We start from the raw sequence: 15151 nt of genomic DNA on the forward strand, positions 1-15151 counted from the left end.
TAAATTAACTAAAAGTCAAGTACAGTGGTTATCTAGAATTGCTTTTTTTCTCAGTGATCACATGGTGTTGTATAATGTTGTTCCTATGGATGGTTGTCTGGTTACTACCTAGTTCCTTCTCATGCTTATTACATTGTAATAAAGTTTAAGTATTTTTCCATGGCTGTTTTTACTTCCCATCATACCCACCATGCACGGTCATTGTAAATAAGTATTACTCAGCATACCCAGGACTACAGCCTCAGCTATGGTATCCATAGAAGCTACTGCAGCTGAACAGTGAAGGGTGGGCACTGGACATCTAATCCTGATACGTCACTTGCAGGGGATTCAGAAAGTAGAAACCTGCCCCTGTTCACAGACGTCACCACCACCAGAGAGAGGGAGAGCGAGAGGCCGGATCAGCCAACTGTACCTCAGCTGACACATATACACATACAGACCCATCAGGAGTACACAGGCATGCCATATTAACGCAGTGACAAAACGGGGATAGGACACCGCACTGCGAACGAGGAGGAGGAGGAGGTCTGCAGCAGCTGCTCAGGAATGTCCACCGTGCAGCCCTGAGGAGGAAAATGAAGCGCAAGAGCGAGAGGAGACGAGTCGAGTCGAGGAAAAAGCGCTGTGCAGCTCACAACAGCGGCTCAGAGGCGGAGCCACAGTCTGATATTTACATTGAGATAACAGGTAAGAAGAGAGGGTCTGCAGTCTGTACCCTGACAACTTTTAGCCTAGTTGGCAAATATGTGGGGACGCGCACAGCAGGCTGCGCACGCACACATACATGCTTTTAAATGGCCAGGGGTGTGTGAAAGTCTTTGATTTTTTTTCGGCTTTTGCCCCAAAATGGCGACACAGTCTGTTCTTTTTATCGTTAATGCACTGTGTTTGCACGAATTTAACCTCACAATCTGTGAACAGAAATACCCAATTAAAATATTCAATTAGAGCAAGGCATTGCGCCATTACATTATTTCTGTCTGCACTGTTACAGACAGTGTTTGAGCGTTATGTGTGTGTGTAAATAGATATTTTCATGTCATATAATGTCACAAATATCATAGTGTAGCGTTATTTTTTCATATCTTTATGGCGTTTCCTGGTTTCAGTACATCTTCGATAAACCCAAGTCTGAGGAGAGGGAGGTTCGTCAAAGTGGGAATAACGAATCTGATTGGCTAACGGATCGTCCTAGCAACCGCTTGGGCAATGAGCCCAGGGCCTATCGTGTGTTCTATGTGGAGAACTTTAAACTGAACGAGGCGCGGCATAGCGTGACTGACAGGGCGATTGTCCAATCGGATGACGCCCTTCGTGTCCAGCAGCCAATAGAATCCAGTCTAAAATTTTAGGGGTGGGGCGGTGGGGGATCATTTTTAGCAGAGTGCGCACTTGCACACGAAACTCTCCTTCCCTCTTCGGCTGGTGACTTTCTCCTTCTCTGAAAACAAAGTCAGACTCAAGAACACCTTCTTTGCAACCTTGAATTTTTAAAATTTTTTCTATTTATATTTTAAACATCTAAACATATTATTAGCGTAGATTTTTACTTGGTATGCGCAAGTTTTTCTTGGAGAAAACATCATGTTCAGAACTGTTAGCAAGATGACTGCAGACGATGTTGCGTCGAGATGCATTGAGTTCATTAAGGGTAAGGTTTGCAAAAAAGTAAATGTAGGATCTGGTTTGTGGATTGAATTGTGAACAAAATTGTTTATGCATGACAAAAACATATAAATACCTGCTTTATTTTATCCTCCAGATCAACTGTATTTTGCCATACTCCGTCAAAAGATCAAGAGCAGCGCTGAACGACACTGTTTTTGCATAGACGAAGAGCTGGCATATGAGAAGTGAGTAGCTACCTTTTTGTTGACTCAGTTTGAGGGGGGGGGGGGTGTATTTGCATTATTTGTGTACTTTGCCCCCGTGCATTTGTTTGAGTGCAATAAATGGCATTTAAGTAGGTCTACAGTGCGTGCAACCTGGCCCTGCACCAGCAGTGCTTGTGTAAGAGGACATCCACTTAAAAAAAAAACTTGAGTGAATCTGGGTTATCTTTGATTGCAGAAGCTGTTCCCACTCAAACATATGTGATGATAAGAAAAAGTTCATTTGTGAATAAAAGGGGTTTGTATTGGAGGGCTGTTTCAATGAGCTGTTGTTCGCTTTGGCCACAGGAGGCAGAGGACAAGACTGACCTTTCAGTGTATTGTGCCACTGCTACAAAAAAAGGACCTCTTGTCTTTGCAGCCTTTTTGTCCTGCTGTGATTGACCCATTCCAGCATTCAGTGCCTCCAAATATAGTCTTTACTCCGTCAGTGTTTATACTGTATCAGTCTGAGGTAGCAGATTCTATCTACTGAAACGTCCCCAGAGACCACAGCTCGCTGCATAAATAGTCGTTCTCTGACACACTCTTTCTTCTTTGTCTCTTCTCCACTTTCAGCTTCTATGCGGACTTTGGTCCCCTCAACCTGGCGATGTTTTATCGCTTCTGTTGCAAGCTGACAAAGAAGCTCAAGGTAAAGTAAACTGCTGCTTTTAATTTTACTTCCTGGAAGAGAGAATGTGTGAGGACAGACCCATTTCAATCAATACTTATTTATAGCTGCAACTTAGAGCAGACAGAGTAAAGTAGGGCTATATCTCTATAGTACAGTTTTATTTATGAGCCTGTTTGTAAAATGGTGACAGCAGTGCTCCTTGTTGTTGAGGCACTTTGTCTCTGTTTATGCATGATGTGATCTTGAAATGTCCCTGGGTGCTTATTTTGGCAGCTAAATTGTGGACGACGAAGATATTTAGCCTTCCTACAGCTTTATGTCCAGCCTCATGCTTAGCTTAGCTTGCCAGCTGTATATTATTCAAGTCTGAATTATAGACATCCCTACTATTTGAATCTGTATCAGGCCCCCAGGTTCCCATGTAATTCCATTGTACTGTTATATCTTTGCACAGTCCTTAACACTCTCAAGAAAGAAGATCATATTTTATACCTGTGGAGATCAGAAAAAACAAGCCAATGCTGCCTACCTAATAGGCTCCTATGCAGTAAGTATAACCTGTTAATTTACATAGTCACAACGTTATCCTCGAAAACTGAACTTTTAAGAGCCATGTGATGATGCTGATTGTTGACATTTTGTATTTTAAGGTAATGCATCTAAACATGATGCCAGAGGAGGCCTACAGTCTGCTGGTGTCAAAGAATTCAACCTATATTCCATTCAGGTAACAATTCACCAGCAGGATTACATAATATAATGACTGAAGCTGTTCATGACAATATGTTGTTTTAAAAAACAATAGACTGCTGATTTCTGGCCTCACATCAAGACATTTTTGTTTTGGTCAATGTACCGAGTGTAACTGAGTAATGTTTCATGTAATACATGTTGTGTTTTACAGACAAAGAGTTACCGTAGTAGCCATCAAATTACTGTGACTCTTTAAGACAAAAGGTGTTGAGATTTAAGGTACAGGGCAAGATATATATAGATATAGATATATATATATATAGAGGAAGGGATGGAAAGCAGTTGAGAGCAGGAGAAGAAAGACTGTAGTTGGAATGTTGGCAAAAGACATTTTTTAATGAAATAAAAATTTTAAGTACACTCTTCAGATAAAGACAGTGATTGTGATTTTATATTTTACAGAGATGCCTCGTTTGGAACATGCATGTACAATCTGAACATCCTGGATTGCCTTCGTGGCATTCACAAAGTATGTCATTTAAATTTACCTCTCTTCCTTGTGTTGCTGTGCTGATAATAAAATGAGTTTCTCTTCTCCATCGTCCTCCAGGCTTTGCAGTACGGCTGGCTGGACTTTTCAAATTTTGACGTGGAAGAATACGAGCACTACGAGAGAGCAGAGAATGGAGACTTAAACTGGATCATTCCAGGAAAGTTTCTGGCATTCAGTGGGCCTCATCCAAAAAGCAAAATAGAGAATGGTATTGATAGTGTATTACAGAAGTATTATATGTTTGACCTCAATCAATACCTCCTTAACTTACAAGTATGTTTTTCTCTTGCTTAAGGGTACCCTTTGCATGCTCCAGAGGCCTACATCCCATACTTCAGAAAACACAACATCACCGCTATCATCAGACTAAACAAGAAGATGTATGATGCCAGGCGTTTTACAGACTCAGGCTTTGAGCATCACGATCTCTTCTTCGTGGATGGGAGTACACCAAATGACTCCATCCTTAGGAAGTTTCTTAATATCTGTGAGAATGCAGAAGGAGCCATTGCTGTCCACTGCAAAGGTAAAACATCTGCCTTCAGCAAAATATACTTGTCACTGTATAATTTCTGCTTTTTTTGTCATTTAATGGCATTCTGCTTTTTTGTTTCTAGCTGGTCTGGGTAGAACTGGCACTCTGATTGGTTGCTACATGATGAAGCATTACCACCTGACTGCAGCAGAAGCCATTGCATGGATACGGATCTGCCGACCAGGGTCTATCATTGGGCCACAGCAGAATTTTGTTGAGGAGTAGGTGTTCTCTGAAGCATCTTGATATATCAGCGCACTCCATAGCATGTTCATGTTAGGTTGTGGTTTTGGTTCAGTTTGTGTTGTGATCTGATTGAATTTTGCACATTAGGAAGCAGAACGGTCTGTGGGCAGAGGGGGATGTTTTCCGGGAGAAAATGTTAAATGAACGAGAGAATGGCAAGATGGCCGTAACCAGGATCCTGTCTGGAGTTGATGACATAACCATCAATGGCAGCAACAAGAACAGGCCATCCAAGAAAGAAGAAATGGAACTGGTGAGTTAGGAGTGTGAAACCCTGTATGGAGGTTCCCTTGGGGAAGTTTAGAACTGAACCACAACAACAGGACAAAACCATTTACCCTATCTATGGCTTCACAGTACAATGATGAAGAGGAGAGAAACGGTCTCACACAGGGGGATAAACTACGAGCCCTCAAGAGCAAGAGGCAGGCAAGATCGTCTTCAGGGTCACTATCGTGAGTATTCAAGAAAGGCTGCACATTTCATCATGTTTCATGATGCTGTGTTGTAGCACTGAAAAATGAGCCGTTACTCATCAGTCCCTCCGATCATTACACATTTATAGAAGGGATTTTCAAATCATAAATGCTTTATGATTTGAAAAATTAGGAAAGTGACCACAGAGAATTTTTCAGTTATCGTTTCTTCTCTTCTTCTCTTTTCGTCAGTATTCAGGGTAGTGAGTGGGCCCTTTGAGCCGAGTTTTAGGCATGGCTGATCTGTTAAGAGTCGTTTTCCTTTATGCTGTCATTTATCACAATCTCAAAATTTGTTACTGACTTAATAGTTTCCCCCTTTTTCATTAAATGACATTACATGCAGATCAAGTGTGATGAAATTATCCTATTTTCATCTGTACTTACTGCCAGATTAGGAGGAACACAGGAAGTAGCAGTTCAGATATTTAGAGGGCACAGTTGGTTATGAGGTCAGTTATTTATTGAGAGATACAGTGTTGTTGAGGGCTAGATTTTACAAGACACAACAGATGTGGAAGTTGAAGGAATATACTGCAGGTGTGATCACGTGTGTATTGTGTTCTGCAGTCAGAAGCTCGAAAATACATCCGAGATGAGGAACATGTATACAATTTTGGTCAAAGAAACATAGAGCTTGCTAGTCACCAAGTCATAGTGTCATAATGTTCACGGTTGTCTTTACAATATGGCATTGTTGCCTTGAAAAGAAGGTATCTTTAGTGTCTAGAGACCTGGAATTGTAAGCGAAGAGGACACCTTCAGTCTGAACTGAGGGTAGGCCACAAGGGCAATGAGCTAATAGAAAGAGTCACATGTGCTGCCAATGTGACCTGGGAGCATTTAATGCAGGGGTCTGCAGGATTATTTTTTGCACGAAAAGAGCATTCATGGCAGTTTTTAGATCTGAAGCTGATCAATCTCAGAAACATCAAACACATAGAGGGTGCACGGCTGGACGACTGTAATGTGACTAGCCAGCTCTATGGAGGTTTTAAAGCAGTGCGAAGGGGCTAATGCTAACCTTGTACTTGTTAAGACGAACCTTCCATTTGCCTCCCTGTTGTTTGCTGTCCACATCATTTGTGTCCATGTAAATCAAGCTGTGGAAGGTTGGGTGTCAGCATGGCTGAGGATGGTTGACTGGCCTCTGCCAATGTACCCATATGGCTTTGGCTTTTGTTGTCCCATGTCAGGCAGGTGGTAGTGTTCTGCTGCAGCCTCATGGGCACGGTGTGGCCGATGTGTTGCCTGCCGTTGAAAAGATAGCAGAGAGAGGCAGAGAAAAAGAGTGGGGGAGAGGAAAAACAGAGAGAGGATGTGAGGTTTTGTATGATGGAGGTAAGTGCACGTCACTTCCTTTCTAGCTGACATCCTCTTCCTGTAGAAGTGGTTGCTATGCCAGTTGAATGGTATGGCTAACGGTATGGCTGACTTGAAGTTGTTCTTTTTCTTTGTTTTTTCTGTTCTTTCTTTGGATGACTATGGTGTGAAGTGGATATGCACTTAGTGGATGCATTACATTTACACGCCTTTCATTGTCTGCCTCATGGACACACTCTGCATATCTGAGATATCCTCTGAGATAAAATAAAGCTCACAGGTTGAGCTCACCGTTAACAACGGCACCAATTATTCAACTAATCACAGTTCTAAATAAGATCTGGATTAGTTGAATTAAATGTTTTAGTGCTTGGCTTGCACCACTGACTCAGCACTTAGTAAGGGAGACTTGGACTCTCATATGCTCATATGTATTAGGTTAACCCCTTGGTGTGTTTTTGGTATTAGAATGATCTAACCTTTATGTTTAATTAGTGGCTCTTAAATTCCATTATTTGTTCCTTCTGATCCTTATTCTAATTTTAAGGATTACAAAATGTCAAATGTGAGCCTTTGAGCAAGTTGCACTATGAGACCGGGTTCTCATGAGGGAGCGGAGGCAGAAGGGAGATTTGCTTGCACTACAGGCCATATGCCATATTACTGTATGCGTTACTACTATAAACCTCTAACTTCCAGCTTTACTTCACCATCTGGCTCCGTTGTTTGATTTATTATGCGACACCAAAGATGCATGTTGAATATCAGGGACAATTAGGATCTTTTCTGCCTTTTTAATGCACGTTAACAGGCACGAAACCCTTGGACATGCATGCATGCACATGCCTCTGTGTTTGTGTCTAACATGTTATTAATGTTGGGCCGGGATCACTGTCAATTGCCTGTTTTTCCATTGCTTCTGTGACTGGATCAGTGTATGCAAATCATCTGAGCTTTGTTTACTCCTTCAGGGTTCTGTCTCTGCCAGCTTCTGGCAAATAGGTCATTTTTGTGGAACAGTATCTTATTTGTATTATTTCTAGAAATTGTGGAGCCATTCATCCATTTTTAGTTGTTTATTATAGATAAGACATACTTTTGATGTCTATAAATGTTTGGAGGCTTCATTTTCTTCTGTTTTTTATGATTTTCTGCTAGAGTTTAAAAGTAAATTTAGCCCTTTCTTAGCTTAAATATATGGCAGACTAACACATCAGAGCAAGTGATAAGAAAAAAACAACTTGCTGTCTGGTACTGTCGGATGCAAGGCTCTATAAAAGGTGTTTCATCTAATCCAGTCCCAGTGGAAAAGCAGAACATCAGAGGCTTTGTGTCCTGCCCAGACGTCTCTTGTCTCTCCTTCCTTTTTTTCCCCTTTTTTTCTGTTTGCTCTTGTTGTTGGATTTGTCCTCCTTTCAGATGGCTGGTAGCCATGCTGCTCTCCTCCCTGTGTAGCCTTGCCCTGTGGTGGATTGTGTATGGCTTCCCTTCTTCCATCCTGCATTTCTGTATAGACGGGTTAGGATTTCAATGAGTTCTACTGCCCGTCAGCCCCCCCAAAAAACCTGCCCTGCCCCCCCTTCTGGAGCTCTAACAGAGAATGCTGTAAGTGAGCCCCTGGCCTCTTTTATTTTATATTTTTTTTAAATTCCCAGACCTAATCAGAAATTTAAAAAAAATCATCCTCTTGTTATTTTGTTATTTTTGTAAATACAGTAAACTCAAAGCTGATGAACAGAGCCAGTTGTTAAAAGTGTAACTCATCACAGGCTCCTGCCTTGTCCTTGTCACCATTTTCTGTACATAATGATTTTATGCCATAGACATTTCCATCATCTTGCCATCTTTAAACATCATGCTTTGCTGTTTATTGTGTTGACTGGAGTGTCAACTGATTAAATGTTACCCTGCCAGACAAGCTAAGCCCTCCTGATGGAAGTAGCAAAGATAGGTCCCCTCTTTAAGTTGTTTAGCGCCACCCTCTGGCTTTCTCTGGTACTTAACCTGGCTTTACTAATCCTTACCTGGCTGCTGAATGCAATACTGATCTAAAGATATCCAATTCTTTAAATTTACCTTCTCCCACATTTCTATGCAATCGTTTCCTCCTGCCTCCCCTCTGCTGTCTTTCAGTAGTTTCATTTGTTTTTACTGTCTTGTTGCTTTGCCTTCACAGACAGGAAGAGAATAAAATGCACACCAGGTCATCATCTCAGTCCCTGAGGTAAAGTGAGCAGTGTATGCACAACATACACCTACACACTGACGACGTTAAAAAAAAACAAATGACACTTAATGTCATTTATCTCCTCCACAGCAGAGTCATCTTTCAGGCTAGTGTTCAGGGCTGTAAGACCAGCTCATTGGCTTTGTCTGACCATTCAGACACCAGGAAAAGGACCAGAACCTCTCTGCCAGCCAATGGAGTGGGAGGAAGGTCAGATCTTTTATTTGCTCAGCTTTCAAGAAGATTTTAAGCCAAGATAATCATTTTTTTATACAGCAAAAAAATGTGTTGTTTACATGCCATTGAAACACAGTTGAAAAGCAACCAAGAGGCTATAGCCATTCATGGATCCTTGTCGAGTAAATTAACAGCTTCCCTTCTTCTCTGCCAGCTCCCTGTGCCACACCAGACTGGTCAGGTCCCTAGGCAACTTGCATGTTGTGGCTGACGACAGAGAACCAATGTTTTGTGAGCCATGTGGCAGCCATAGAGACACAGCCAGTGCCACACCCAACACAAGCACTCTTCTCAACTTAAACATGGCACAAGTTCATCTGCAGGCAAGCTCCCGTCAGACCCACACTGGGCCATATGGAGACTTGGGCTGCATTTGCACACTAAATCTTTTTTTTTTTCAGATCTCCATTGTTCTGCCCAAAAAGAAGTGTATTTCTACTTTGGGCAGACACTGGATGATGTCTGTAGAGGAAGTTTAAAAAGTTATCCTTCATGTGTAAATACAGCCAAAAATCCAGAGGCTCAGCACACACTCACACACTCTCCTACTGTTCAGCACAGTGGCTTTGTCATTACTTACTGTGCTTAGGCTGTGCTGCGACAGCAGGTTTTGCAAAAACTAAAATATCCTTATAACTTAAATGTTTGCCATCTTTTTACATTTTAATCACAATAATCTTGGTCACATTTCTGTAGCTTTAGTGACACTGATGCAACCCAGCCTAAGTTCTGTACTTGGATGTTTTGCTAACACACGTATAGACAGTGTTTAGGACTAACAAAGTAAACCTGGCCCTGCTTATGTACCACTGCTAAGTTTGCCAAAGTAAACTCCACCTGCCTCAGTCTCCCTCTCACCTTCTTTCAGTATCTTTCCTTGCATGTTCTTTAAGAACAGTGTACCTGGGAGAATGACTGGCTATAGCTTCTCTGGACTCTGCTGCTCACTGTGATTTGCCTGTCGTCACCATTCTATAGTCATGCCTGCATCCTTTCTTGGTGCTCATCTCTAATGTTTACACCTCCTCTTTCTGTCTTTTGTGTTTCTTGTATGCAACAGACGCACTATCTCCAGACGGCGTAAAGTTCGCAGCTCTTTGCAGTCAGTTAGATATTCCAGACTATGGTATCTATCCTACTTTTCTCTATCTTTCTGGCATTTCAAGTAATGAAGCATTTTAACAGGTCTAATTTGTTTATTAATGAACATGTTTTCATTTACAGTCACTCCATACCCAAAGCTAGAGCCCCTCTACTTCGGTGAGCCTGTGGAACTGGAAAGTCTGAGGAAATCAAGTTTCAAGACAGCTGTACTAATAAGGTTCAAACAAACCATGATGTGACATGTAATTCATTTTTAGACTGTTTGATTGCAGGCTTTATCCATAAGGCACTTTGGTTTTTATATATATTTTATAAACAGCATCATGAAATGAACTGATCATTTTAATTATTGCCTGGTTGTTCCTACTTAATCAAAGCATGCAGTAGCAAATGTCAGCTTCTCCCACAACTGTCAGACCGGCATGTGAATGTGTAGATTCAAGAGATTCCCTGATATGACCACTGTGCAGCAGATACTCTGGTTTATAAAACGTAGGAGCGTACAGTTTGGTAGAACAGTTTTGAAGTAAAGAAAACTTGCCCTGTAAGTATCCACAGTGGAAGTCCAGTGGCAGGAATCCTCTCACATTACAGTACTGTACACATTTGTACCCCCATACTCAATATCTGGCTCCATTTATTCTTCTCATTAACTCATACCTGTACTTCAAAACTGTATATATGTCAACATTTGATATACCCAGTTTGTATTTTGTAAATATTTTGTACTGTTAGAATCATGCTATGAAATAAGTCCCAATGGGGCTTTGTCTAACTCTTGTGTTCTTAATCCACTTAAGACATTTGCTTGAAGCTCATAGAATCAACACTTTTTAAATAAATGTACTCCCAGATATGCACAGGTCCTTGTATGGTGTGCTTATTTCAGAATCAGAAATACTTTATTGATCCCCGGGGGGAAATTGTTTAAATTTGTTTAAATTTTTAAGATGTATTAGCAGTGGCTTCACTGAGGTCACATACAAGGAGGAACTGGGCAAACAAAGTCAACAGCTAACACTTAGTAGTCCATGTGTTGGTTTTAAAGCAAAAATAAAATAAGAAAGATAAACTTGCAAAGAATTTATTGAACAGTGTATTAAGTGCAGTAGAACCCGAAACAGCAGAAGAACAGCAGAAACTTTGTAGTTTTGTAGTGAATTTAACATCCCACCGACAGTGCTGGAAAGTCTTCAGGATCATCTGGATTAGGAGGCAGATGATCCTCCTAATGGAGAAAAACACAGTCACTGAGTGTTGATACTGTTTGTGTTACATCAGACTGATGTTTATCTCCGGGGTGTTGGGTGAAAGTTTAACGTACCCTCTCCATTATGGGATGGGCTTTCTCTTGGCGGTCACTTTGACCACCTCGTCCTCCTCTTCCACGGCCCCCACGGGCGGGGCGTCCAAGACTCCCAAAATTGATGTCCAGCAGGGAGGTGATGTCATTCACAGACTTGCGTAGGAAGTTTCCGTCATTATCGATAGTCACCTTCACAATCTGAATATTGCAATTGAACTTTTTACAACAGTTACCTGGAACAGTATGATTTAAGGCACACCGACTCATACAAGCACCAGTGGTCTACTCTGTAATTTTGAGTCATTATACACTGGAGCTTCTTTACTATGGGATGCAGTGGGAGTGAAGCCCTCCTTACCTCCGGTTGCCGTGACTGGTGGATGACCTTGGCTTTGGTGGGAATCTTGTCCTCTGCTTGGCGGATTTTAAACTCGGGTTTGGAGCGACTTGTCTCCTGCAGGGCCTTCCACTCATCCAGGGACATCTCCATGGCAACTTGGACCACCATCTCTCCATCCTCATCATCTGTTGCACTATTGTAGCAAAGGAGAGAAAAAAAAAACATCTGTCAGTCCACTTCATACACCATTTAAACTTGAAATAGCAACTGAAATAGCTTTTCTTTTCCTGAACACATTCAGTTTTTAGTATGTACATCTTTTTTGTATTTTCTTTACTTGGATGAATTTAAGGTTTTCCTGGGTGAGATAAATGCCAAAATTGACATAATCTCCTGCTGAAGCAGATGTAATACTGATGGCATTTTTACTTCTGTGCAACACTCACCGATTTGGAGTCTCTTCCTCCACAACCATTTGGGGTTCCTCAGATTTGACAGGAGGGTTGGATGTCACCTCCATTAATTCACTTCACAAAAACACACAAACAAAAATGTTTACACTGGACACAAGCAGCAGTTTCCATGTTGATGTAACTTCCCTTACCTCGCAGCTTCTTCAACACAGCCCCAGTTCCAGGGTCCTCTGCCTCCTCTCTTCTCCTCAGGAGATATTCCTCTAAAAAGTCATTGCATTTAACATATGGATTAGAACCATCAGTACAGCAGTGTGAGAGAAATCCCAAACAATAAAAGACCTTACGTTCCGTTGTGTCGATCATATTCCCTCTTGCCCCTGATATTAAAGGTTTCCTGGTTCCTGGTGTAACCTCCATTACGTGCTCCCCTCCGGCCTCTAATCCCCCCTCTGCCCCTGAACTCAGAGTCTGCATTATAGGATGGCCTGCCAGACAGTGAGATTAATACTTAATTCCTCATGTCAAAGACAGCTGCTAAAAGTACTTTTACAAACATTAATAGGTAACATCAGTCAATTACTGTGCAGGTGGATGGATAATGTAAAGTTATTAGTGCACACCAATGTTCATAAGCATGTCAAGTCTGAAGCATTTAAGTGCTTATATGAGAACACATACTTGGGAATGGAAAACTCCTGAGGGACCTCCTCTCGGTTCTCCCTATGCTGCCCTGCAGAAGCCCTCTTCATGCCCCCCTGGGCATCCTCTCTGCCACCACCCTTCTCAGTCACAAGTGGAGGACGTGCCTGCTGCTGCTGCTGCTGCTGCTGCTTACGGACTGAGGACACAAAGAGTGGCGGTGTGATAAAAACTGTTTTATTGCTTTTTCCTGTTGTTCAAATTATATAAATATGTCAAACATGCAAAGGTTTTGTGAGGCAAATACACAATTTGTTGCATCAGAGTGTCACTTCACCTTTAGGTCTCAACCCTGAAAAAAAGTGTTTAAATATATAAAACCTCACTATGCATCCATTTACTAAAAATAGGAAAATAAAATTCATCAGAATACAAAAAGGCAACTCAACCTTGCTGACCTTGCATCAGCAGCAGCTGACAAAGCCTTTGCAAACTAATCACTCTTGGCTGGAGTATCCAGTCTAGAAATACTAGCAGCTTCTAAATCTGAATTTGGGCTGTGTCATGTCAGTGCAACCAAGCGATTAGCTTACCTGGAAGCGGCTCCTGACTATCCAAAACTGGTAGGCGTCTATCCTTCTGGGATTCCTTCTGTCCAGGTTTCTTCTGCTTCCCTTTCTTTTCTTCCAACTCCTTCTTCTTCTTTTTCTTTTTCTCATTCTCCTTGTCTGCTTTGTTGATCAAGTCGAAAGGATCGGCATCGTCATCCAGAAGATCCCCGAACCTGTTCGCTACAGCGCACCCGTATGCGTCTGGCAGCATGTTAGCCTGTTTATGATAAAAACACAAAAAAGGGGAAAACTTCAAAAGCAGGTTCACTCCGCAAAATGAACACATTTTCTGCATTATAACTCAAGACTGCACCGTTTTTCAGCCCAGCTTCAAAAGAAAAAAGCCGAGGACGGTTCGTCTCTGTCCCCGTGAACATCCAACAAAAACGCACACAGCTGTTTGTCGACACTTTTTAAACGCTTGCACGTGTGGAGACACCACGCCTCTGCGCTCATCAATAGGCTATATACTCATCAATATTCATGGTTAGACGCAGAGTCGGTGGGTTCTGTGCTTAGTCAGGATGTGTCACTAAAATTAGCGGTTGATGGGTGTGTGTTTATTAAAGATTACTGAATATATATAAAATACAAAAATTTGCATACCAAACATTTTACACAAACATTTATATGCTATATTACCGTTATGCTAGTTTATAGCTTAAAACATTAGCAAACCTGTGTCATTTCAATATTTTCTTTTACAAAAATACTAATTATTGAGGAAATATTGCACCTTGAGAGTAATATTATGTGTTTAATCGTGCATAAATATATATTTCTCACCATTAAATACCACCAGAAAATAACATTAGCTCTTATTAGTTGCAAGTTAATTAGCACATCAGCTAATATGTTGTTCATATACCTTAACGATATGTAGTGATTTCTCCTTGCCTTATAAAATGGGTTAATAATATCGTTTCCCGTGGCTTAAAATTTGAAAATAAATTTGAAAACTTAATTGGCAACCTAGCTTACCGGCAAAATATGCCACAACGGTTAGCTATCATTAGCTAGCTACTATTAGCATCTAAACTAGCATAACTTGCACACTTGTTGTGTGCTATTTTACGTTCCTATACGTGACTACTGAATAAATCTTCATTAAACCGATATCTACAGCTAAGTATGTTAAAATATTTTAGACATACTTACCTAAATTCTGATTAAGCTGTGTCACCATCAATGAGTCAGGATCCTAAATAATGAAGCTTAGCGCCATCTAGTTGTCCTAGCAGAAACTACAAGTCTGGTGTGTTGATATTAAGCTAGTCAGTATATTGCACGACAGGAAACAGAAATATTGTTGCAGTGTTGTATTTTTCTATACATCATAGGTGTATTTTCAAAGTAAGTCATATGTGACATGTTTTACTTTTTGTAGTTACTCTTCGTCATAATGTTTGATCTGCTCCTGTAATCAATCAGCCTACACATCACAGATGCACAGATGTAAGCTACTGCATTAAACCATTGTTGCTCTAAACACAAAAATCACATTAAAGAGTGTGAAGAAGAAATACGCTGGCTTTTGTCAAAACGGATGCATTTTTCTTTGTTTCTTGTACTAAAGAACAGTCAACAACGTTAATTACGTGATAATATAAAGAGCTGAACTTTTAACTGCACATGATTACTGATTTCTAAACTGTCATCTCTATATGGTTTGAATGAATAACAGACATTCTGAATTCGGTTTCTGTTTCTCACACAGTACACCTTTTGTTTAAGTGTTTCCGCCTTACCGTGATTACGTAACTTTGGCGCCTCAGAGCCACTGTTTCCTTTCCCTTTAATGACCAAAAAAACATGTAATAACATAAACAGATGCCTCAGCGCGGGAAATAGCCATCTGTCCCGTCCTGAATGTAAAATTAGCCGCCCTTAATTCTCATTGGCTGTGTCCTGCGCTCTGCGTGCGTTCATTGGCC

At 41.1% G+C, this 15151-nt stretch overlaps 2 protein-coding genes across 10 annotated transcripts; one reads left to right on the plus strand and one right to left on the minus strand.

The window, feature by feature from the left end:
• The first annotated feature begins 411 nt into the window (after nucleotides 1–411).
• Nucleotides 412–10752, plus strand: cdc14b (cell division cycle 14B). Of its 6 annotated transcripts, none has more exons than XM_028413333.1 (16): nucleotides 412–690; nucleotides 1766–1856; nucleotides 2454–2529; nucleotides 2966–3058; nucleotides 3162–3238; nucleotides 3667–3733; nucleotides 3815–3965; nucleotides 4053–4283; nucleotides 4375–4513; nucleotides 4626–4791; nucleotides 4896–4993; nucleotides 8514–8561; nucleotides 8658–8774; nucleotides 8956–9124; nucleotides 9862–9927; nucleotides 10026–10752. In XM_028413333.1, exons 1-15 carry the CDS (start codon nucleotides 579–581, stop codon nucleotides 9883–9885), a joined length of 1659 nt encoding a protein of 552 aa, XP_028269134.1. In that variant the 5' UTR covers nucleotides 412–578; the 3' UTR covers nucleotides 9886–9927; nucleotides 10026–10752. The 6 variants fall into 6 exon arrangements, with proteins under 6 accessions (XP_028269134.1, XP_028269136.1, XP_028269131.1 ...); XM_028413330.1 differs by having other exon boundaries at nucleotides 413–690; nucleotides 8655–8774; XM_028413334.1 differs by lacking the exon at nucleotides 412–690 and adding an exon at nucleotides 1409–1654 and having other exon boundaries at nucleotides 8655–8774.
• LOC114440814 (intracellular hyaluronan-binding protein 4-like) lies at nucleotides 6085–15079 on the minus strand. 4 transcript variants are annotated; one of them, XM_028413337.1, is made up of 9 exons: nucleotides 14966–15079; nucleotides 13200–13434; nucleotides 12646–12805; nucleotides 12312–12452; nucleotides 12156–12227; nucleotides 11998–12078; nucleotides 11570–11744; nucleotides 11230–11409; nucleotides 11002–11133 (listed from the first exon to the last, which is right to left on the minus strand). In XM_028413337.1, exons 1-9 carry the CDS (start codon nucleotides 15029–15031, stop codon nucleotides 11068–11070), a joined length of 1176 nt encoding a protein of 391 aa, XP_028269138.1. In that variant the 5' UTR covers nucleotides 15032–15079; the 3' UTR covers nucleotides 11002–11067. The 4 variants fall into 4 exon arrangements, with proteins under 4 accessions (XP_028269141.1, XP_028269138.1, XP_028269139.1 ...); XM_028413338.1 differs by lacking the exon at nucleotides 14966–15079 and adding an exon at nucleotides 14376–14480; XM_028413339.1 differs by lacking the exon at nucleotides 14966–15079 and adding an exon at nucleotides 13531–13631.
• Between the last annotated feature and the right edge of the window lie 72 nt (nucleotides 15080–15151).

This window comes from Parambassis ranga, chromosome 9 (genome assembly GCF_900634625.1).
Source record: "Parambassis ranga chromosome 9, fParRan2.1, whole genome shotgun sequence".
In the NCBI taxonomy this organism is placed as follows: domain Eukaryota; kingdom Metazoa; phylum Chordata; class Actinopteri; family Ambassidae; genus Parambassis; species Parambassis ranga.

Bases quoted from the DNA above. Each gene is read 5' to 3' on its own strand.
- LOC114440814 (XM_028413337.1), bottom strand. From the start codon at position 15,031: ATGTTTTTTTGGTCATTAAAGGGAAAGGAAACAGTGGCTCTGAGGCGC. The intron at 13,435-14,965 runs GTAAGGCGGAAA...TATCATAAACAG, and splicing joins GCCAAAGTTACGTAATCACG to GCTAACATGCTGCCAGACGC. The intron at 12,806-13,199 runs GTAAGCTAATCG...TTGTGTCCTCAG, and splicing joins TAGTCAGGAGCCGCTTCCAG to TCCGTAAGCAGCAGCAGCAG.
- cdc14b (XM_028413330.1), top strand. From the start codon at position 579: ATGAAGCGCAAGAGCGAGAGGAGACGAGTCGAGTCGAGGAAAAAGCGC. The intron at 691-1,765 runs GTAAGAAGAGAG...TTTATCCTCCAG, and splicing joins TATTTACATTGAGATAACAG to ATCAACTGTATTTTGCCATA. The intron at 4,514-4,625 runs GTAGGTGTTCTC...TTTGCACATTAG, and splicing joins CAGCAGAATTTTGTTGAGGA to GAAGCAGAACGGTCTGTGGG.